General features: G+C 35.4%; 1 protein-coding gene across 1 annotated transcript; it reads right to left on the reverse strand.

Annotated features, from left to right (window-relative positions):
• Positions 1-4,733: 4,733 nt before the first annotated feature.
• Positions 4,734-16,626, reverse strand: LOC104121268 (beta-hexosaminidase 1). The gene is made up of 15 exons (XM_009633221.4): positions 16,205-16,626; positions 15,712-15,795; positions 12,172-12,207; positions 11,943-12,054; positions 11,705-11,775; positions 11,491-11,621; positions 10,286-10,302; positions 10,083-10,131; positions 9,033-9,133; positions 8,181-8,240; positions 6,954-6,987; positions 6,474-6,572; positions 5,887-5,946; positions 5,559-5,809; positions 4,734-5,212 (listed from the first exon to the last, which is right to left on the reverse strand). Exons 1-15 carry the CDS (start codon positions 16,544-16,546, stop codon positions 5,037-5,039), a joined length of 1,623 nt encoding a protein of 540 aa, XP_009631516.1. The 5' UTR covers positions 16,547-16,626; the 3' UTR covers positions 4,734-5,036.
• Positions 16,627-24,584: the final 7,958 nt, after the last annotated feature.

A 24,584-nucleotide genomic window follows, 5' to 3' on the forward strand; every position in this document is an offset into this window, starting at 1 on the left:
CTACTATGATACGTAAAATAATTGAGAATTCACATGGACATTCAATGAAAAATCAAAAGATTCTTCAATTTAAGGAATTTTCTTGTGCTGCATGTTCTCAAGACAAATTAATTATTAGACCATCAACGATTAAAATTAGGATGGAATCTCCTACATTTCTGGAACGTATACATGGTGATATATGTGGTCTCATTCACCCTTCATGTGGACCATTCAGATATTATATGATTTTGGTAGATGCATCTACAAGATGGTCACATGTGTGCTTATTATCAACCCGTAATATGGCATTTGTGAGACTATTGGCTCAAATAATAAAGCTAAGAGCACAATTTCTAGATTATACAATTAAGACAATTCGTCTTGATAATGCTGGTGAGTTTACATCTCATGCCTTTACTGATTATTGTATATCAACTGGGATAACAATTGAGCATCTGGTTGCTCATGTTCATACACAAAATGGTCTAGCGGAATCATTGATCAAACACCTTCAATTAATTACTAGTCTAATGCTTATGAGAACAAAACTCCCCATTTCAGTATGGGGTCATGCTATTTTGCATGCAACAACACTTGTGCGGATAAGGCCCACAAGTTATCATAAAGCCTCCCCATTGCAATTGGCTTTTGGTCAGGAGCCAAATATTTTCCATCTTAGAATCTTTGGTTATTCGGTATATGTTCCAATTGCTCCACCACAACGCACAAAGATGGATCCCCAAAGAAGATTGGGGATATATGTTGGGTATGAATCTCCTTCTATTATAAAATATCTGGAGCCTATGACTGGAGATTTATTTACGACAAGATTTTCTGATTGTCATTTTGATGAATCAGTATACCCAACATTAGGGGGAGAAAATAAGCAGATGAGAAAGGAGATAGATTGGAATGTATTATCACTATCTCATTTAGATCCTCGAACAAATTAATGTGAACTTCTTAGAGGTTCAAAAGATAATTTATTTGTAAAATATTGTAAATCAACTGCCATATGCATTCACTGACCTACCAAGGGTGACTAAATCACATATTCCAGCTGCTAATGCTCCAATTCGAGTTGATATCCCGGTAGGATAATCAATTAAAGCAAATGAGTTTAAACCACGCTTGAAACGTGGTAGACCAATCGGTTCTAAGGATAAAAACTTTTGAAAAAGAAAAAGGAGCAAATGATCAAAGTGATCATAATACGGAGGTAGTGGCTCGAGAAGAGCATAAAGACATAACAAATGATAAGATCTCAAGAGAGGTACAAGTACCTGAAAATGATGAGAATGGAGATATCTTAATAAGTTATGTCTCGACGGGAAAAAGATGGAATCGAAATAATATTGTTATCGATAACGTTTTTGCTTATAAAGTCGCTGTTGAAATAATACAATAAGATGAGGATCTTGAACCAAAATCTGTCGATGAATGTAGACAGAGAAATGATTGGCCAAAATGAAAAGACGCTATCCAGGCAGAATTAATTTCACTTGAAAAACGTGAAGTTTTCGGACATATAGTTCGAACACCTGAAGGAATGAAGCCAGTAGGGCACAAATGGGTTTTTGTACGAAAACGAAATGATAAAAATGAAGTCGTTAGATATAAAGCGCGACTTGTAGCACAAGGATTTTCACAAAGACCTGGCATTGATTATATGGAGACATTCTCCTGTGGTGGATGCTATCACGATCAGGTATCTTATAAATCTGACAGTGCATGAAAAACTTGATATGCGTCTAATAGATGTTGTCACAACCTATTTGTATGGCTCATTAGACAATGAAATTTGTATGAAAATTTCAGAAGGATTTAAAGTGCCTGAAGCATATAAAGTTTTCGAGAAACTTGTTCAATAAAGTTTCAAAAATCCTTATACGGATTGAAACAATCAGGGCGCATGTGGTATAATCGCCTGAGTGAGTACCTGTTGAAAGAAGGGTACAAGAATGATTCAATTTGTCCTTGTGTCTTTATAAAAAGGTCTGGATCTGAATTTGTTATAATCGTTGTGTATGTTGATGATTTAAACATCATTGGAACTCTTGGGAGCTTCCTAAAGCAGTAGACTATATAAAGAAAGAATTTGAAATGAAAGATCTTGGAAAGACAAAATTTTGTCTTGGTCTACAAATTGAGAATATGAAAGATGAAATTTTAGTCCATCAATCAGCATACGCTGAAAAGATTTTAAAGCGATTCTATATGGATAAAGTACATCCATTGAGTACCCCTGATGCTTGTGAGATCACTCGATATAAATAAAGATCCATTCTGACCTCATGAAAATAATGAAGAGCTTCTTGGTGCCGAAATACCATATCTTAGTGCAATTGGGGCATTAATGTATCTTGCTAATAATTCCCGACCAGATATAGCTTTCTCGGTGAACTTGTTAGCAAGATTTAGTTCTTCCCCAACACAAAGACACCGGAATGGTATTAAGCATATATTCAGATACCTCCGAGGGACCATTGATATGGGTTTATTTTATTCAAATGAATCCAAGTCATCATTGATTGGTTATGCAGATGTAAGATAGTTGTCTGATCCACACAAAGGTCGATCTCAGACAGACTATTTATTTATAAGTGGAGGTACAACCATATCACGGCATTCAACGAAACAAACTATGATTGCTACTTCTTCAAATCATGCAGAGATAATAGCAATTCACGAAGCAAGTCGAATGCGTTTGGTTGAGATCGATAACACAACATATTCAGAAAACATGTGGTAGTTCTTCGAAAGGAAATATTCCAACAATATTGTATGAAGATAATGTTGCATGCATAGCTCAACTGAAAGGAGGATACATCAAAGGAGATAGAACAAAACACATTTCACCGAAATTCTTTTTCACTCATGATCTTCAAAAGAATGGTAAAATAGATGTTCAACAAATTCGTTCAAGTGATAATTTGGTTGATCTGTTTACTAAAGCATTACCAACCTCAACATTTGAAAAGCTGATATACAAGATTAGAATGCGCCGTCTTCGAGACATTAAGTGATGATTTCTTCAGGGGGAGTAACTACGCGCTGTACTCTTTTTTTCTTAACCAAGATTTTGTCCCACTAGGTTTTCCTGGTAAGGTTTTTAACGAGGTAACTAGTAATGCGTATTACATATAACTACGTACTTTTTCTAGTAAATTACATGGACATCCAAGGGGGGTGTTGTGAATAGTTTGAGATAGTGGATGTCAATGTACCTTCTCCATTATCTCCATAACCACACTACTCTAATATTTATGGAGTTATGATTGTAATTCCATAACCTTCTCCATGATCTTCCTCCATGATTTTTCCCTCAAATGATTAATGACATGTTCAATGACACATTTACAATAGTTATTCTTCACTTTTCATGCCTATATAAATGCCTTATAATAGATAGAAAAAGACACACAATTGAAGAAGAAAATCTCTTCCTTCTCTATATCTCTATTTCTTGTTCATGTTTTACTAAACTGTTTTTATTTTATAACAAAAACAAGTTTAGTAAAGATTTAGGATTTTATTGTTAATGGATGTGTAGTATTATTGCATCAACTACTCTTTTATAACAACGGGTGCGATGCAAATTTTAAATTTTATTCAACTATATAAATGTATTTATAGTACATACAATAGACAACAGATGCAATCGTATGTTGTATCTGCCGTGGAATAATTATTTGCACATGAGTTTTATTAGTAGCGGAGCCAGAAATTTCAGTAAGAAGGTTCAAACTATAAAGATGTAAACACATGAGAAAATCAAGGGAATTCAATATCTACTATATATACATAAAAAATAATTTTGACCTAATACAGTATAATTTTACAGCGAAAGAATGCACCCCTTCCGCCCGCTTGGTTCGGCACCAGACCGAATAATTTAAATATAAAAAGTCACAATTAAAGAGAAAATGTATTATTACTTAACCATTGCCAAGTGATTAAAGCTTATATGCAAGATACATGTCTTACATTTACACTAATGCGGATACGTATCTAGTAGTGTTTGATTGTTTGACTTAAGTCAGAAGGGGAATTGGAATATTCAATTCAAATGTCTTGTCTAATGACCTGCTATGTCAATAATGTATACATTCTTTATCTCTTAACCACGACTCTTTTCCAGATTTAACTCCACTAATGCTTTCAATAAGATTGTATAGTCAATTTTGTCTTTTTTATGCTGTCATTTTCTATGCTATAATCCCAATGACTTATAGCATGCAGTATTCTAAGGTCAGTAGGTCACTGTCACTGCCAATTCTAGAACCCTTTTTGTCCGCAAAATTTCTTCCATAGTTGGTTAGTACACATGTTAAGTCAAAATTGGGGAGCTACAATTTATGTTTATTTCAGTTACCCAATACCTAAGCCTATACATGGTAAAATAGTCGAAATATGTGAAAATTGATCAGGACACTACGCTTATTAAAAAAATCTTCTTTCTTTCCAGCTCTCTTCTTATCCCCTTATCTCCCCTCAACCCACCAAAAATAAAGAAAAGAAAAAAGAAAACAGAATAAATAGCAAACCTTTATGTTCCAAATTTTTGAAATGGATTGTTTGAATAATCCAGTAGCAAATTATGGAGATTTACGTTTTGCGTAACCTGAAAAATGTTTTTCCTGAGGTCTGAGTACACATTACTCTCTCCAGACCTGACCTCACATTGTGGGAATATATTGTGTATATTGTTGTTGTTACTTTTAGCGTAATATATGAAAATAGGAAAGGAATGAACCAAGAATATGAAATTACAAGTTTGAATGTAATACCTGAGGCGAAATAATGTCAAATCCCAAGTCTATAAGCATGGAAGTCTTGCAAAGATCATCCATTTTTCTCTTATTCACATTAACAAACCACTATAAAATTACAGTGAAGAGCCCAAGAACTAGAGAGTAACTGACAGACAATCTCAAAGTAGAATCCTTCCTAAGCCCTGGAGACTATACAGCAGCGCCAAAGATGACAAGATTTACTAGTTCACAAACTTACCAGTTCCAGAACACGGATCACACTTGATGATACAACACAAGTTATTGTTCATAACATGATCCTGGCCCTATTGGAGGACGTCGAGCATAAAAATTGGTAACTGGAGCAGCTGGAACCCCACGCCTCGTCAAGAGGCATCGAAAGTATTCTAACCTTTGCAATGCAGCTGACGTAGTATTTGTTGAAGATGTGGCCTCCTTGTCGCTCCACAACCGTTCTGGAAGTAAACACAAAGCAGTACCAATAGTAAGATTGAAATTTCTTCTGGAGAAAGAACACCAAAAATATGACAGCAAAATACTAAGTGGAAGACCCGGTATCAGGCATGATTGAGCACTGTTTCCTAGCCGGTCTAGTGAAACAAAGATGTCAATACCAAAACGAAAAGAAAAAAAAAGGTATTGGTTTCAGAAAAGAAGATGCCATACGTCTGCCACTTTGGCCAAACGCTCCTTTGAGGAATTACCATCACAACTAAGGTTGTAGAACACTATATATTCGTGATATGCAACATAGTTGAACTAAAATAAGTCCCATGTAATCCAACACATCCAAGAGAATACCTGCTACAGCTGCAGCCCGTGGCCATATGGTTTGTTGAACATCTGAAGCATCTGCGGTTTCACCCCACATACACGCTTCACCTCCAAGGACAAGTTTTTGCGCGGAAATACTCTTTATTCCTTCCAGCGGCTCCGTGTAATAGACTTTATCCCAAGGGACATCTAGGTGGTCCAGATACCAAAACCCCTGATTGCTATAAATGCATCTAAAACCTTTTGCAACTGCCTTTTGACAAACATCACCACGTAACCTACATTAACAAGATATTCAGATGGTTGCATATTAACCAAAAAAGCCCCATCATATAACCAGTAGATTGATCCTCACCAGTTATGCACCACAGTCTGCGGGTTAAGTTTAGACGGAAACGTATTGAAGGTTTCTTCCCTACAATAATAAATTCACACACCATGTCATACATTAGAAGAAGAAAAAACAAATGGCTGTCTTAAACCCGAAATAAATGCTCGTGATTGTTTTTGAATTAAGCAAATACTTCTCTAGAAAACAAACTTTTAGTATGCATTATAAAACAGAAAGCGTCACATCGGTCTCTCTTTACTTATTGGCATCTCCTAATAAATCTAAAGTACAAGAAACTAAATAAAGGGCCCGACATGTCCTTCAATTAATATATTTGCAACACATATTTTCAACTCTAATTTTAATACCTTTGCCAAGTCGCACAAAGGAGATAACCCACAGGACTGTATCTTACTTCATTAAGTTCAAAGGAACCACAGTCCAGCAATATCTTCACTGATTTTATTGTAGCTAATTTTTTTAACCATTATTTAGTTTATCTTCATCATTCCTTTTGTAAGTTGCAACTGATAATGAAGAAAAACATGAATTAACAAGTATAACAGGGCCCTTTCTTTGTGATAGAGGAGAGCATTTATAAGCGAAATTACCAGTTAACAGGTGTCCAGCTATGTGATATAGCTATTTCTTGAGCTCTGAGTACAAAATACTCATACGCATCCTTCGAAGTCATATTATGATCTTGAAGCCTGCAAACAGAATGAGGGTATGAACAGCACTGCAGAGAAAAAATCAAGATAGCTTACATAATTAAAGAGATGCCACTGGGCATGTTTTCAACAAAGGAAGAAGTCATCTAAATCTAAAACACAAAATACCATAATAACACTACATACATAGTGAATAATTACTCCAACAGCCTTTTATTGGTATAAAAACGGATGACATTTCAACTACAGCTTGGTCTCCATACGTAATATAAATGTGTGAAACATAAGATGCATATTTGTAAACATAGGAGTCCCTATAATCACTCGAGATTTTCAGCTTCCTGATATAAGTCCACGACTGAAACACTAAGTGCATCATTTTTTGGAACTTCAGAAAGGACATAAGAAGAGAGAGGTTACCATTGCTTGATGTGTGGCGTAGTTGTCCAACAAGCTGCAAAAAATAACAGCTTTCAATACTTCTTTTTAATCATTCCTCCCATCCTTTTCTGGGAGAGCTGGAACGGAGTGGGCAGTTGGTCATGACATCCAACCACAAAAAAATGCCAATAAACAAAAATTCTTTTCATGTGTGTGAGTGCATGCATGGCGAGAAAGATATGCATATAGTGAGAGTTCTTTTTTAACAAGAGAAAATGGACAAAAGCCACCGTCAAAAGAAAAATGATCAAAAGATGTTAATATATTTTCTTCTTAACAACTAATATAAAGCATATCACCATCAAATGTTTGATAGCAGCCTAGAAGAAAGGGAAAAAAATATTTGCAGTGCTAATGAAAGAAGAAATCCTAAGTTATCAGTCTTATGGATGACATGATCCACAGAAAAGAAGTTCCGGAAACACAAATTATAACATGATACAGCACTGAAAGTTCTGGGACTCTCAAATGAAGGATAGGCTGCCACGACATGCCCATGAGTGGCTATCACTATGTACTTGCAGCATCTAAATTCTATTCTAGAGGTCTCTTCTTCTTTTGCTTCCCCACTGTTGGGAGATGTGTGACCATCTCATCTAAAAGCTTAAGCTTTTAGAGAGAGCACACTTTTGTTTACTTAATTATATCTTCAGTATGCCTCCGCACGTGCGAACCTACTTCTTTTTCATGGGCCAAAGCACGTGAAAATTATTTTTGATAATATATGGCGGTGAGACTCAAACCTACGACCTCTGCCTGCTCTAGTACCAAGCTGAAAGGTGTGACCATCACATCCAAAATCTTTTAGAGAGAGCACACTTTTAATTCATGTAATTATGTCTTCAATACCCACAAATAGAAAGAAAAAAGAAAAACAGCACTGTTGTCTAGTTCATGCATTCTACATAATTTCTTTATCTAAGAGAAGAGACATAGTAGTTTAACCCTTACGAAGACATAATTACATGAATTAAAAGTGTGCTCTCTCTAAAAGATTACCCTTACGAAGAATTTCAGTATACTTCTAGACCAATGATTCCTAAATCTTCACAATTTTGACTCTGACGAAATGAGTTATCTTGACTTGACATTTGTGGATATACAGATAATCGTTTTCTATTCCTTTTGCTCAAAAGAAATTAGCTAAAATTAGTAAAGCAGCAAAACATAAGGAAATTTCTGCAAATATATCGAAAGGATACTAACTTGTGTTGACCTCGTCACCACCTAAGTGGAAGAGCTCAAATGGAAAAATCTTCCTCATGTCTGCAAAAAAATATTAAAAAAATAAATAAATAAATAATTGGTAATTTCGGACAACGAAAGGGGTGCCACAAAACTGAAAAGGAAACTGATCTTCATTTTCAAGTTTTTGCGAAGTGTGATAAGTCCCGATAAAGTTTTTTTTTCAAGCGTGTAAGCTGTAATCATGAAATCCATCAACTAGGTGCTCCAAATAGCTATGTTTTACTACGAGATTCGGATCCGCGTACAACTAAGTGAAACATTTTGACGGATAAGAATAGAGGGTGCTAACAAATAAAATATTCCAGGATACAAGGTACATAGCGAAAGAGATAGAGATGTCATACAGAAAGGGAGAAAGGCAAGGAAAGAAATGAGAAAGGTGACAAAGAGAGAAGGATAAGAGATAGAGAAGACACAGACGGAAAGAAAGAGAAAGGGAATGAGACCAAAGAATAAGAGAGTAGACAAAAGTGGGGGGAGAGAGAATGAGAGAGGGGAAAAGAAAGGAGAAGAGGGCAAGAAGCAGGAGTTAAAGAGAGAAGATCATGTGATACTCAAATCAATTATCATGTGTCCTACAATTGTCCCAGAGACAAAGTACACGAGGCCCTATCTTCAAAGTCTAACTATAAGAAAAGATTATCTCTAACTAATAAATAGGCTCTAATAAAAGATAATGATAAATCCAATCAAATATCAGTACATAGGGAAAATATACCCTTCATAGCTACATCAAATAGGGGAAGATATGCAATTACATAACTCCTGAAAAAATGGGAGAATTCTTCAAGAGAAACCTTCCGAACTAACCTGCCAGGATGCCAGCAATGGCATCAAAAGTGTAGTTTTTTGAGACATCTAGTGGCTCTTTACAAGATGGAGAAGGCCAAAGATCAGGGTACCCTACACCCCTGCATAGTGAATAAAACCAAATTGAGACATGAAATAAATTTATAACACAACTAAAGGGACTGATGACCTATACTGAATAAGAAAATATTCATATTCCTTATAATATTCTAACTTAAATTTTACATCTTTTTTGGCAAAACATTATTACCACCAAAAATGTCCTGGCAAAACTAACAAGACAAAGCTCATCTGGAATATTCTCCATGGACCATTCTGTCAATATCTTTTCCAATGTATGTTTATCAACCAAGTTCTTTTAGTGGTTTTAAGCTTCTTAGTTAGGAGGGAGGACTGGGATTCAAAAGAATTAGGCGAAGTGTTTATTCCCTGGTATCTCTGTTCTGCTTAGAGGTACAACTACTTTCCCCATGCAAATATCAGATTCTTCTATATTTCTTTCTGTCTTTTCTCTTTATTTTCGTTTAACATTTCGCTTTCAAAAAAAAGCAGGGCACCTTCCTTTATTTCAAAAATCATAGTTTGACTGTTGGAATGGTGAACAAATATGACTGATCTGAAAAGTAAAGATCTCGCCTCTTTTACATCTCCTTGTGCCGAGGGTCTTTCGGAAACAGCCTCTCTACCCAGAGGTAGGGGTAAGGTCTGCGTACACACTACCCTCTCCAGACCCCACACGTGGGATTATACTGGGTCGTTGTTGTTGTTGAAAAGTAAAGATCTCAATACACAGGAAAAACTCTTCCACTATACATCTCTCAATGTTTTTGTGCTTTTTGCCTAAGCACTGATATCTTAATGCAATACCAAGAAAAACCATACTGGCCGACTTAGTTTAAAACCTGAAGGAGATTTAGCCAGATAAGAGTTAAAGAGCAATTAAGGCAAAGCAGCAGCAATTCAAAATCTCAAAGATCCATAGTTTGCTAAAAAGAAGATCAATAGACCCAAAATAGTACGAGGGAAACACCAATTCTCTAAAGCACTTACCATGATTCTGCATGACCTGGAACATCGACTTCTGCCATAACACTGATACCTGTGCAGGTAATATTGCGGTTTAGAAAAGGACAAAATACTCATTCTATTAACTTATCAAGAAAAGTGCAGCCGCATTGCATTAACCAACAATCAAAAAGCTTTTAAAGATGAGGTAATGAAACATTTGCATAGACTTCAAAGATGTCACATACCTCTCATCTTAGCAAAGCTTCAATTTGATAAGACATCATGAAGACAAGAAACAAGGAGAACTCTGTCAGCATCAGTTTCTAATATAGGAACATCTGATGAGAAGCAAAAACAGAACAAACAACTGAAACAAATAATAACATAACAGATTATCATAGTTCTAGGAACAAAGAATTGTTTCAATTTTTCCTGGAAGCTTTAACAATACCCAGAAACAATTTGAATAAGAGCCTACGTATTAAAATTAAATAATCAATGTTGCCAGCACTTATTCCTTGCACTCTCCACCCTCTCTCTACCGCCCTTTCCTTTTCTTTTCGACGGGTGGAAGGTTGCTAAAGTTTGTGTCCGATTCAGATTTGAAATGTTACATTAATCCATTGGTAGTTTATTCAGTAAACTTCTCTCATCGGCCTCCAGATTACAAGTAACAGGCCAGAGCACCCTTTACGCTATGGCTCTTCTGGGATGGTATGAGAAACAACCTTTTTTTGACCGTCTTTAAATGAAAGGATAAGCTTGCAACTTTAAGTTCATAGTACTCATTCAATTCAACACCAGTTTGCAAGCTTGCAACGTTTATGAAAGTTTCCCAACTAATTGGATACTTTTAACCTATACTCTAGATGGTACAAAATGATCCTTTTGACGTGTTGAACTAGATCTCAATATAAACTTTTTGACTAAAGCTAAGCGTTAGATTTAGTAGTACTCCAATATTTGGTTTGGATAAAATGGAATGTAATGCGAATAACCAAAAGGGACGACTCCAGACCGTTCTAATCTTTCGGCATGAGAGGATCAACCAAATACAATGTGGATCAATTCACCAACCCCATAACCCCCCCCCCCCCCCCCCAAAACCAACTACCAAATCCTGATCAAACTAGAATTTGGATCCAGTGTGATATGAGTACTTCACAAAATTGGCCTCTCTAAAGCCATATGAACAATTGTCTAGGATACTATATTTGGTTTACTAACAGCCACTTGAGATGAAGATTTTAACACCTCCAGTCACCACCCTTTAATTTTTTTTCTTTCTTCTATAAGAAATACGGAATAAATGCTCATGCCTTTGTCCAAAACATATAGGAAATAAAAGAAAAAATCACTTCCTGTGTTCAAGGTTATTGAAGAAGTTTTGGGGGAAGATCCTTCATACCAAAAAGACTGTAAATTAGCTAAGCCGGGGGGAAATTCTTACTCAACAATTTCATAAGCATCCTCGACAGTGTAGCGTTCCCACTTTGTATATGACCCTTTCCACAAGTTTGGATATGAAGGCACTTCTAGAGGAAATGACTCTTCATCTATGATGTGCCAATGAAGAACATTCTACTGATTCCAATCAGCAATATCAGAAAAGCAGAACCACCCAATTCAAAACTGGGTCAGAAAAATAGGATTCACCAACTTACAAGTTTAGCGTAGGACATGGATTCAATAATTTGCTTGATAATTTCAATTGGCAAATAGTGCCTTGACGTATCTGCACAACAATTCAGCAATACAACAAGTAGATCAGTTAGTGTATCTACAGAAAGCAATGTCCATATGTTTTGACTCATTCTCAGAAGTATAACCAGTTACATATTAGATGACCACCAAGTCAAGAATTACATGGATCAGTTTAAAGCATGAAAGATTGGATCTTACCTAGCAGAAGCCCGCGATATGCAAATCTTGGCTTGTCTTGAATAAACCATGGAGCCTTGTGAATTTGCACTGTTTTAACCCCATAATCAAAAATACATAACTGACTCATTGTCTGCAGAAGAGAGTTTGAACTTTTTGTTATCGGTAAGCATATGAAACTAACAGTCATTAATTCCCTGATGCCACAAAGATAAACCAATTCATAATCATGTTCATCCAACGTACGTACCTCAAGTCCTCTTAGTGCACCATAAACAGAATTTGCCTGCAGTATTGACAAAAAATTATTCATGCACTTCTAGGTGTAGGACTCCAACTAAAGAATGTACACTCTAGCACCCTCATTATGTAATGGTCAAACGCAGGGTAAGTGATGACGACAAGACTTTTTCTTTTTTCTTTTTCTTGATAAGTGGGTTAACACTACGGATATAACTAGCTAGTTAACTAAGCTATCAGAGATAAACAAAAGAGATGATAAAATACGCTAAGTTTATTATCAGGAGCTAGAGCAAGAGTTATGACCAAAGTTCTCCAAAGATAAGAGAAAGAGTAGCAATGCGACCATAAGAAGAATATATCGATAGGAAAGAAGAAAGAATACTAGAAAGTTTTAATAAAGCATAGAATTTTATCTTTCACTTGGGGTGAAAAACAATAAGAACTACAAATGCTTATGTTTTTTAATTTAAACCCCATTATTTAAAACACCATGTGCAAGTCATTTTTCCTCTCCCTATACTGCTCCACCAATCATCTCACAGAGTGAATGGCTTCTGTAGTTAACCGTCCCGGCATAAATCCGAACTGGTTCTCAGAGATAGATACACTTGTCCTCACTCTCTTCTCCACCACCCTATCCCAAACCTTCATAGTGTGACTCATCAGCTTGATACCCTTATAGTTGTTGCAGTTCTGGATATCACCTTTGTTTTTGTACAACGGAATCATCAAACTCCACCTCCAATCTTCGGGCATCTTCTTCGTCTTGAAAATGACGTTAAACAAGCTAGTAAGCCACTCCACACCTACCCTACCCGCTTATTTTCAAAATTCCACCGGGATCTCGTCAGGCCCAGTCGCCCTGCTCATCTTCCGTATTGCCATTTTTTTTTTTTTGATAAGGTATCTTCCGTATTGCCATATCAACCTCCTCACACTTAATACGCTTACAAAACCCAAAATCTCTCCGACTCTCTGAGTTCTCCAATTCACCCAGCACGATGTTCCTATCCCCTTCCTCGTTCAAGAGACTATGGAAGTACTCTTGCCATCTACGCCTGATACACGCCTCTTCCACCAATACCTTACCGTCTTCGTCTTTGAAGCACCTCACTCGATCCAGGCCCCGAGCCTTCCTCTCCCTAATCTTGGCTAACTTGTACAACTTCCTATCCCCTCCTTTCCCCAAGATCCTCATACAATCTTTCAAAAGCTGCAGTCTTAGCCGCCGTGACCGCGAGCTTCGCCTCTTTCCTTGCCTTCTTATAACACTCCCTATACGACCTCTGCTCTTCTTCATCCGTGCTCCCCACTAGCTTCAAATACGTCGCTTTCTTAGCTTCCACTTTTCCTTAGACCTCCCCATTCCACTACCAGTCCCCTTTGTGGCCACCCGAGTAACCATTCGAGACCCTTAACACCTCCCTAGCAGCTTTCCTAATGCAGTTCGTTGTCGTGGTCCACATACTACTCGCGTCCCCACTACTACTCCAGGCCCTATAGCCAACAACTTCTCCCCCAACTCCTGAGCCTTTCCCTTAGTCAAGGCTCCCCACCTGATCTTAGGTTGGTCATACACCGCTGTCTTCTTCCTTGCTCCCTTGACCTTCAAGTCCATTACCAAGGGCATATGCTGCGTCGACAGACACTCACTCGGGATAACCTTGCAATCCGTACAAAGGCCCTTATCACCTCTCTTGAGGAGAAGATAATCAATCTGAGTCTTGGCAACCCTATTCCGGAAAGTGACCAAGTGTTCCTCCCTCTTCTTAAAACCCGTGTTAGCTAGCACCAAGTCAAAAGTTTTAGCAAACTCCAACAACGAAGTACCGCCCTCGTTCCTAACCCCAAAACTGAACCCGCCATGCACCTCGTCATAACCCTTAGTCATCTCCCCAACATGACCATTAAAGTCACCCCATATGAAAATCTTCTCGAACTGCGGGATACCACACACAACCTCGTCCAAATCCTCCCAGAAGCGCCTTTTGACCTCGCTCAGTCCCGTTTGAGGCGCGTAAGCACTAATCACGTTAAAAGTGAACCCATTAACCACTAGCTTAATAATCAACAACCTATCATTCACCCTCCTGACATCTACCACTAACTCCCTGAGATCCTTATCAACTAAAATACCTACCCCGTTCTTGCCTCCAACACCCCTCGAATACCAAAGCTTATACCCATTAACATCCCGAGCCTTCGTACCCCCATCTACTCTCCTGGACACATGATATATTAATCTTCCTCTTCCATGAGGTGTGAGAGGTTGACCATGGCGGGCTTGAGAAAGGGCAAGGGTAGGCCAAAGAAGTATTCGGGAGAGGTGATTAGGTAGGACATGTCGGTGCTTCACCTTAATAACAATAGTAGTAAGTTATCTCCTTCTGTATATGACTCTTTGTTATTCTGTTTTTTAATATCTCTTTTGGTGCTTATCAGATTCCTTTTGTTTAGGATTGTTATTCACATAGGTTTCTCCGTATCCTAGATTCTCTCTAATTTGTTACATTATTCACAGCTTTTATGTACTACACTTGGCTATATAAAGCCAACCTTATAATCAATACAACGTAAGTTCTTCTTCTGCCTTTATCACTCTTTACACCTAACCGAGAACATGACTAGCGATAGGAAGGTGTGGAGGTCGAGGATTAAGGTGGTGGGTTGACAGGTAATTGTGAGTTTCTCCTAGGTTTACCAGTAGTACTAGTATTATTCTTGTTGTTGGTTGAAAGTTACTTCCTTCTCGTTTGTTATTATATCTGGTACTTAGCACCCACGTCCATTGTTTTTTAAAATTGCTACTGGAATTGTTGCTCCGTGATTGTTACTATTTGATGTTACTCAAATTGTTGCTCCCTGCTTGTTAATATCTGATGCTACTTTTTCTCCTCTTTTTCCTTGTCGTCTTTTGTCTCCCTCTTCTTTCTTTCTCCCTCCTCTTTCTTCTTCTTCTTCTTCCCTTTTCTTCCTTTCCGTCTTTTCTTGAGTTGAGGGTCTATCGGAAATAGCCTCTCTACCTCTCCAGATAAGGGTAAGGTCTGCGTACACATTACCCTTCCCAGACCTCACCTGTGGGATTATACTGGGTAATGGGTATGTTGTTGTTGGTGTTGTATTACTCCACATTCTTCCGACTCCTTATATCTCTACCTAATAATTTTCTTTCAGCATAAACTTCTCTTCGGATTCTCCAGATACATTTGAGATGAATGTATGTTTTGAAGTAGAGTGAGTGAATCATTCTCTACATCCTAAGCATTAGATGCATTCTTTAAATTCAACGGAGATTTTGATCTAGTTCTACTTCCTATAAGAGCTTGTGGGCAGAAAAAGGGTTTTAGCATAAAAGAACTTATAGCTCAAATTAGATTGAACAAGAAATGCAGGGGGATACACCTTGCCCCAAGTGGTGACACGCTATAGTAATTTATTCATTTATTCAAATGTTGATACTGGTTATGAAACATGTGTATGCAACTGAAAAAATGAAGAAGAATTCCATGACCTTAGTGTTATTAACATTACTCAACTGTAACTTTACCTCAATCGAGACTTCCCCGATAATCGAATGCTCATTGCTCTTCGTCACCAATAACGAATAGCTCTCATCAACACCAAGTTGCAGCTGGAAAATGAAATAACGCGATTCAAATCACCAACATAAATCACTTCTAATTTAAATAAGGTGGTTCACACAATTCAACATAATATCATAATAAAGGTTCAAAATTGAAGTATTAGGCCATACAGAATGTCGTATTGCAAACATAAATAGATACAAAGAGAGTTAAGCTCTATTTAGGTGTAAAAAACATTTCCACAATCAGGTAAATTCTAGATATGCATTAATTGGTAATCGGGTAAAAATGGTAAGTAACATGCTAAAAATTCACTGAATCTTTACACTATTAGTCCATATAACATCCATAAAAATCATATATTTTTTAGATGACACAGTTCACATAATTCAACACAATACTCATCCCAACAATAAGATAAACAAATAAGTAACTATTTTCGAAAAATAAAATTACCTCGTCGTTATCGGAATGAACAATGACAGTAAGCTGAGTAACATCAAAAAATTCACCAGACTTAGAACCATGCTTGAAAATAATCTTTTTGTATCTCTCAAACGCTTCTTTAACAATAACAGACCCAACACCATTGCCAGTAAAAACAATTGACAAATTGGGATCAACAGTAAGCGTATCGTTTCCGAAAGTGAATTGAGAAGGCAAAGGCCATAGATATGTTAATGATTCGTCGAGCTCTGTAGTTTTATGAAACGTTGACTTTATAGAACGAGAGTTGACCAATGGGAAAATGAAGAGTAAGATGAGGGTTTTGAATAGAAATTGGGAATTTGAGGACATTTTTTTGGAGGATGAAATTGATTATTGGAAATGGAGACTGTGGAATATATATATGAAGATATGGTTTTAGTTTTTTGTTTTGAAAAGATAGGTTAGTAGTTAGGTCAATTGAATGACTGATGAAAGTACTTGTGTATGTCACTGTTTTTAACTGTTGGCGGTTTCTGTTGTACTTTTATCTGTATCTTTTTCGTCTCTGTTGCACTTCATCTGCTTCTCGGAGTTTTAACTGAGTTACTATTTGGATATAGATTTGGATGAATTAAGGGAGTTTTAACCAGGAAACTAAGATTACTGTTTAGATATATATTTGGTTCACAGGCAGGGCTAGTATTTCAAGTTTATAGGTTTAAAATTTTAAGCATTTTAAGTTATTGGGTTCTAAATTATCTATACTATATTAAAAGTATGAATGTCTTTAGTGAAATGTCATTAGCCTTTTTTACCCTTTAAAAATAAGTTTTGCATTAGATAAATATGTAATTTAAGTTACTATTCTAATATTTAGAATTTTGAAATCAAGTAAAATTTTAATTATGACCTAATATTTAGGAGTTCAAAAATAACTAAATAAGGACAAAAAATATTTAAAACAATAGTAGAGATAATAAAGAAGTAAAAGGTAGTAAGATTCTTATCAAACAAGGAAATCCCTGACAAATATTGTGTAATTTTTTGTAAATATACATAATATGCACGCAAAAACTACACATAAATCTTAGATAACATAAATGTATTTTTCTTATTGAACTATACATTCCAAAATTATAATATATATATTCCTAAGATTTGCTACCTTGAATGTATTCTCACGTAGTATGTATCTTCAACGACTTGACAAAACAAAAAAGTTCTTATTTGAGTATTATTAATTGACTTTGCCTGGATTAATTCAAATTGAGTTTTATGAAATTTCAATTTATTCTTTATTTCTCTGCCAATAAGTTCTTTTTCCATAAAAGCAGGAAGAATGAATTTAAAATTTGATAGTGTTTATTTATTTCTTACTAATTCTTATTTTATGTATTTTATAGTTAAAAAAGATGATGAATTTGATAGTTTTTTGCTAAGGATTTTCAATTGCTTCTTTTAAATACTTGTAATTATAGAAATATTGTTTGTATAATATCTAAAATTTATAAATTAAAATTTTATTTTCAAAACTTAAGATAAAAATTAAATAGTTTGACTTTCACGTTGAGAAGTCCAATGAAATTAAAGGAGATAGTAATATACTTTACAACAACAATTACCCAGTATAATTCCACTAGTGGGGTCTGGGAAGGGTAGTGTGTACGCAGACTTTACCCCTACCATGAGGTAGAGAGGCTGTTTCCAATAGACCCTCGGCATCCTTCCCTCCAAGAACTCCCCACCTTGCTCTTGGGGTGACTCGAACTCACAACCTATTTAATCAATGTAAATTTTTAATAATTTATTCTAGAACATTGACTCACCATTAGTCATTTTCAGATAATATATTCATCTTTTTCACGAGTTTATACCTTTTAATTTTATTTTATATTTTAAATACATTGTTTAAAATAATTTATCTGATTTTAAAAATTTATCTTCATTATTATGGATTCACGCGCAACGCGCGTACTCCAAGACTAGTTAAATTATAAGTAATTAATAAACTGTTCTAGACAAATACAGAGTTTAAACCAAAGCTACTGAATTCGTCGAACCCGTAACTAGAACACTCGCTCCACCCCTATTTGGGTCAGAACAAATATTATCCAGAATTATAATTTCATATTTATTATCTCACATTCAATATGAAATAAATAATACTAAAATGTTACTATAACAATATATACTGATATTAATTAATACTCATGATAACCAAATATGGAAAAAAAATCGAATTTATTGGAGTCTTTTATCACTTGTATTGCTAGAAGATGGCACGATATCAATTTCACGCACAGAAACTTGATTAATTTTGTGTAGTGAAATATCCAATTTGATCCTTAATATTTTAGTAGGCGTTTGGACATAAAAATTATAATTTAAAAAAAAATATTTGGAGTTAAGTTGAAAAATGGTATTTGGAATTTGAAATTATGTTTGGACATGCATTTCACTTAAAAAAATATTACAGTTCTATGAGCGGAGAAGAAAGTTTTTTTTGAAAATTTTGAAAAAGTAATCAAAATCACTTTTTGGTTTTTGAAAAACCTGTTTTCGAAAAAAATTCAAAAAACTTATAAAATTTCACGGACAAACAAATTTCTAAAAATAATTTTTTTTAAAAATATTATCGACAAATGGGACCCAAATTTGGCAAGATGAAATTTGCTTGCCAAATGAGTATCAATCATTTCAAATATTTCCTTTTGTCATCTGCCAGCCAAAAACGCATGTGCACCCCACTCTGAGCATTTTTTCATCTCTTTCTTTCTTTTTAGTTGGTCTTTTGTTTTTCAATCACTTAGCTCCCTGTTTGGCTATAAATTGTGGTATTTTGTTTTTCAAATTTATTTAGAAAATATTATTTGTTCATGGAATATAATCAGTTTTTGAAAACGTTTTGACAATAAAATTCAAGTTCCCAAAAAATGGTTTAGGGCAATTTTTTGGTAAAATTTTTTCTTCTACTCACAAAATTTTAAGTTTTTGTTTTTTTAAATAAAATACATGTCCAAACACAACTTCAACTTCTAAAATTTATTTTTAGACACAACCTTGAAACTTGAGACTCTATATATGTATGTTGTTTTATTCATACTTGGAATAATTACCAATTGTAAAAAGAAACTCTAGCGTACCACCATACATATTGCCTAGATATAATATGTGTTTAACTTAAAAATAGATTTCTCGGTCAAAGTCAATATTTAGAATAAATCGGGTTACTGATAACCAAGATTTACTTCACTTTCCCAATAATTTTAAAGAATAGATCAAGGAATGGAAATAATTGACAAAGAAAATATGAAATGAAGTGGTAATCACTCCCAAAATTACGGCTTAGAACTTTGAGAGTAAAGTAGAGAATAATTGTATAAATTTCAATAATTGTCCCATCTATTACAAATGAGATTTCAGCCCTTATATAGGAGCATACAATTATAACGGTTCCCTTACTTAATTCGGGCTCACTAATGATATTAATTGCCTTAATTTTCCATTACCATATACAATTGTAACGAAAATATTTATGATTAAAGATTCTTTGTAACTGTACCGATTTTCCTTCCTTATTTATGTCAGATTCGTGTATCTTCTCTTCTTCACATCCTTTATTCATTTCGTTCTTGTTTCTCCTTTTATAGCTGTCATGTTTGTGCCTTTTCTGCATTCCTTAACTCATCTAATTAAGAACGTCACTTGTCATTATATCGATGTTCTGCGTACCATGATCTGTCAGTTTGTTGATAGTCCACATGTCATGTCTTTTTTCTACCAATACAAATAGTCTCCCCACTTTCTGAATATTCTAAACTAATAATTCGGGAAGTGGTAAGTTTTTATGGCGAAAATTCTTTGCCTCCGTTTTTCGAGTATCATTATGCCTCCTTCAGAATCGATGCGGCATATGTCGCATTAATTTAATGCACATGCACGTGGCTTCTCATGATTGGTTCGGCAGTTTCTCAGCTTTTTTTAGGATTTTTTCTGCGGCTGCGTCAGTCACGAAGTGACGGTTCTATTATGACACTTCATAATGATCAATTTTAATGACGGTTGTATCTCCTTAAAAATACTTCGTCCTTTTTTATTTATTGAAACCTTCTTCCTTCTTCTATGTATCCATCGTCTTAACCCTTCTTCGTAGTTCTATACCTTTCCTCTGTATTTTTTTTGTTAAACATGTCTTCTTCAACACCAGACCCTCGCAAAGTTGTGATCGTCGATGAGCTTGCTTATTCGACTGCCCCTACTATGAGTAGAAGAGGTGGTAGACTCTGCAGCCTTAGTTCGTTATCTACTCGTTGTTCTACTTCTCAAAGTAATTTCGCTATGCCATCTTCTTCTAGACCTCTTATCATTAGCTTGCATTTCATTCACTACCCTCAGTAAAATGATGTTCACTGAGCTACCTGGATCAATCAAAACTCATTTTACATTAGTATCATGTACAAGTAAAGATATTACCAATGCATCATTGTGAGGAATCATCATGTCGGCCATGTTTTCATCGTCGAATGTTATACTGTCGCCATCTAAGACTTGGCGAACGCACTTTCCGTGAGTAACCATGACTTTTGATGTCTTTTTCACAGATGTATATGTTACTCCATTGACCTCATCTCCTCCAGTTATAACGTTGACTACTCTCTTTGGTGATGGAGGTTTTGGGGCTCTTGTTTGTTCTTCATGTATGCTTATCTCCCTTTCTCACTAAACATATCAGTAAGATAACCCTGTTTCAATAAATGCTCGACCTCTCCTTGCAAAAGCCTACAATCTGATGTTCTATGGCCATGATCATTATGAAACTCGCACCAGAAATTTGAATTTCTTTTGCTTATCAGATCTCATTTCTTTAGGCCATCGCACCTTATCCCTCGTACCTCTTAAAACAGCCACTAACTCGGAGGTGCTGATGTTAAAGTTACAATCTCTTATTCTTGCTTGTGTATTGGAATCATTGATCCGGGCATCTTATTCATTTTTGAACCTGGATGAAGAACTCGTGTCTTTTTGCCTTTGTCTTTAATCGAATCGTGCATTCTCCTGTTTAGTTCTAGAGTCTCGCCCTGCAGGTCCCATGTACGGCTCGTACCTATTTTTATCGGACCTTCTTTCTGATTATGAACGTCTCGATCCTGGTATTTCATCGGCCCTTGGCTGTACGCCCGTATCTTCGTCTATCTGCAACTTCGTAGTGTATCTGTTGTACACATCGTTCCAAGTTATTACAGGAAATTCTCGCAACTTTCTTTCAACCTCCCCGTGGCTTCTAAACTTTTCTCGTTCAAGTTGCTCGCGAATACCATAGCCGCCCAGTTATCAGGTACTCGAGGCAACATCATCCTCTCCCGCTGGAATCTATCTACGAATTCCCTTAGCAATTATGTACTCCCTTGTTTAACCTTAAAGATGTCTTCCATCCTCTTTTCAACCTTTTGAGTTCCCGAATGTGCTTTTATAAATGAATCTGCAAGCTAAGCAAAAGAATTAATAGAATTTTCAGGTAAAAGAGAATACCGCATTAACGCTCCCTTTGTGAGTGTTTCACCAAACTTTTTAACCAAAAACCGATTCGATTTCTTACTTTGTAAAATCATTATCTTTCATGCTGGTAGTGAACGCAATTACGCGATCTCGAGGGTCAGTTGTTCCATCATGTTTGGAAATATCATGCATTTTAAACTTTTTGAGAATTGGTAATGATGCCGCACTTGGCTTCCAGGGTTATTGTGAATACCTATCAATATCCACCCCTTTGATTACGGAGGGCACGCCAGGTATGTGCTCTATACGGTTGTTTTGTTCCTTCAACTGTTTCTGCAAAGTTAGCACTAAACTTTATAAATTAGAATTATTTGGTGTACCGGACCCTCTATCACGAGATTCATTAAGAATTTATCTACTTCCAGAATTATCAAGCCCCGAACGCGGGTTCTCCAAAGTCGTTGTATTAATTGATGGAGGAATTTGCGTCGCATTGGGTAATCCTATGACAAAAGCATGTGGTGCACTGTTCACGTGTTCCGTAATCAATTGCTTTAGAGCTCGGTTTGGTCGTTTCCATGCTGATCATGAACGTGTGAAGCAGACCTTTAAGGTGAACTTTCACGGGACTGCCGAGGGGATCCTGTATGTGTGTAGTGTGGTGGAGTTGCACCTTGTTGGTTCAACTTGTTGTTGTCGTTAAGGGTTGACATACTTGGTTGTTAAAAATTAGAAAGTGAACAGATTATCAGATTTTCGGTAACGGAACCAATGTGTTTAACCCAAAAATAGATTTCTCGGTTAAAGTCAATATCTAGAAGAAATCGGGTTACTGATAACCAAGATTTACTTCACTTTCTCAACAATTTTGAAGAATCGATCAAGGAATGAAAATAATTGAGAAAGAAAATATGATATGAACTGGTAATCACTCCCACAGTTATGGCTTAGAACCTTGAGAGTAAAGTAAAGAATAATTGTATAAATTTCAATATGTGTCCCCTCTATTACAAATGAGATTTGAGTCCTTATATAGGAGCATACAATTATAACGGTTCTCTTACTCAATCTGGGCTCACTAATGGTATTATTTGCCTTGATTGCCCATTATCATATACAACTGTAACGGAAACATTTATGATTAAAGATTCCTTGTAACTGTACCGATTTTCCTTCCTTATTTATTACAGGTTTGTGTATCTTCCCTTCTTCATAACCTTTATTCATTTCGTTCATGTTTCTTCTTTTACAGCTGCCAGGTCCGATTTTTTTCCTTAATATCCCGTGGGTGTTTCTCACGTGCCTTTTCTGCATTCTTTAACTCGTCTAATTAAAACGCCACTTGTCATTATATCGATGTTCCATGTACCTTGTGCCATGTCTTTTTTCCACCAATACATTTGAAAAATATACAATCCAATCCATCTATCATTATTTTTAATTTTTTAAGATGATCCATGTGCTGGCGTGGATATTAAAATAATCTTTTTATTTAAAGGATTCTACATTATCTAGTTATCATATGTTTTACGAAAATATATAACTTTGAAATTTTCCAATATGATCCATGTGTAGGTGCATTTTTATGCGTTATAATATTTATTTATTTTTGGTAAGTATGCGCTATAATATTAATGTTTGCGTGTATAGCATGCTTGTCTGAGACGTGCATGCACTCAACTAAGCTTTGTTTAATATTATAAGTACCTTATTATCAAAACTTGCAACTTGGTTAAAACAATATAATCTGGTTCTAGTCATAATACATTCTCTTTGTTATAATTGAAGCGTCCTATTTAATATCTTGTTACTTCAAAATGATGTTGAATTTCTTTAAATGAAAGTTATCTTTTATGCTATGTAAAATACTGGAGTATTATTATTATTAATAGATGAATGGAAAAATAGTACCCCAACTAACCATATCATTATTTTTATAAAAACCAGGTGTATAAGCAATAACCTTTTCATATGTTACATCGTTTTAATTACACGTATCATATAAGTATTGTCAAATCATTATAAATCATCATCATCTTATACTCTAGACGATACAATAATATCCTTGTTTAAAAATGCATCTATATGTGGGGATACACCACTTCCATATAGAGTTCATAATAGGTAATGAAATTTACATTTTTAGAGATACTCAAGCTAAACTTACGTATAACTGATTGTTACCAGGGTTTTTACGACGATCGTCTAATTGTCCTATAAGCTAGATTCTCTTATAGAGATTACAAGTGTGTTAGGTAATACATAGCTAATTTTTATCTTTATTTACGGAAATATAATATATCATACGATGTGCACCATACCTTTTTTTAGATAGAGAACTTTGACAGAGTTGACTATCATACTTTTTTTAAAATTACATCTAACTTTTTTAATATAAATTTCATGTTCAATAGCACGTTCATAACATATACATCGACATAAGGGTCATTCTTTATTTCAACATATCAATCATATTATTACTTGATCCATATGGAGAAGTTTAAAGCATAATGTAAATCAACCATTTGTTCAAAAGCATTTTTTGCAACAGAACCAAGTCCCAAAAAAGCGATTGGTTTAAAACAAACAATTGGCCAAATTATCATTGACAGTATATGCGTCAAACTTCAAATACATTGTTGAGAGTAAAGTACCAGTTACATCCATTTGGCTGATTTACGCAAATGTCCCTTTTATAAGCCACAGTTAGCTTTAGTCCCTATTTTTTTTAAAAAAAATGCTGATGTAGCTCTTGATAAATGATTCATTTTGGAAAACGTTAGATCCGAATCTAATATTTGTTCATACAATTTTAGTTTGTTCACGTAATATTACACTCTGGTCTAACGTTTGTAATAACTTACAAAATTTTAAAGCATGGTCTAACTTTTATCATAAGATTTTCATTTAG

This window comes from Nicotiana tomentosiformis, chromosome 5, assembly GCF_000390325.3.
Source record: "Nicotiana tomentosiformis chromosome 5, ASM39032v3, whole genome shotgun sequence".
Lineage (NCBI taxonomy): Eukaryota > Viridiplantae > Streptophyta > Magnoliopsida > Solanales > Solanaceae > Nicotiana > Nicotiana tomentosiformis.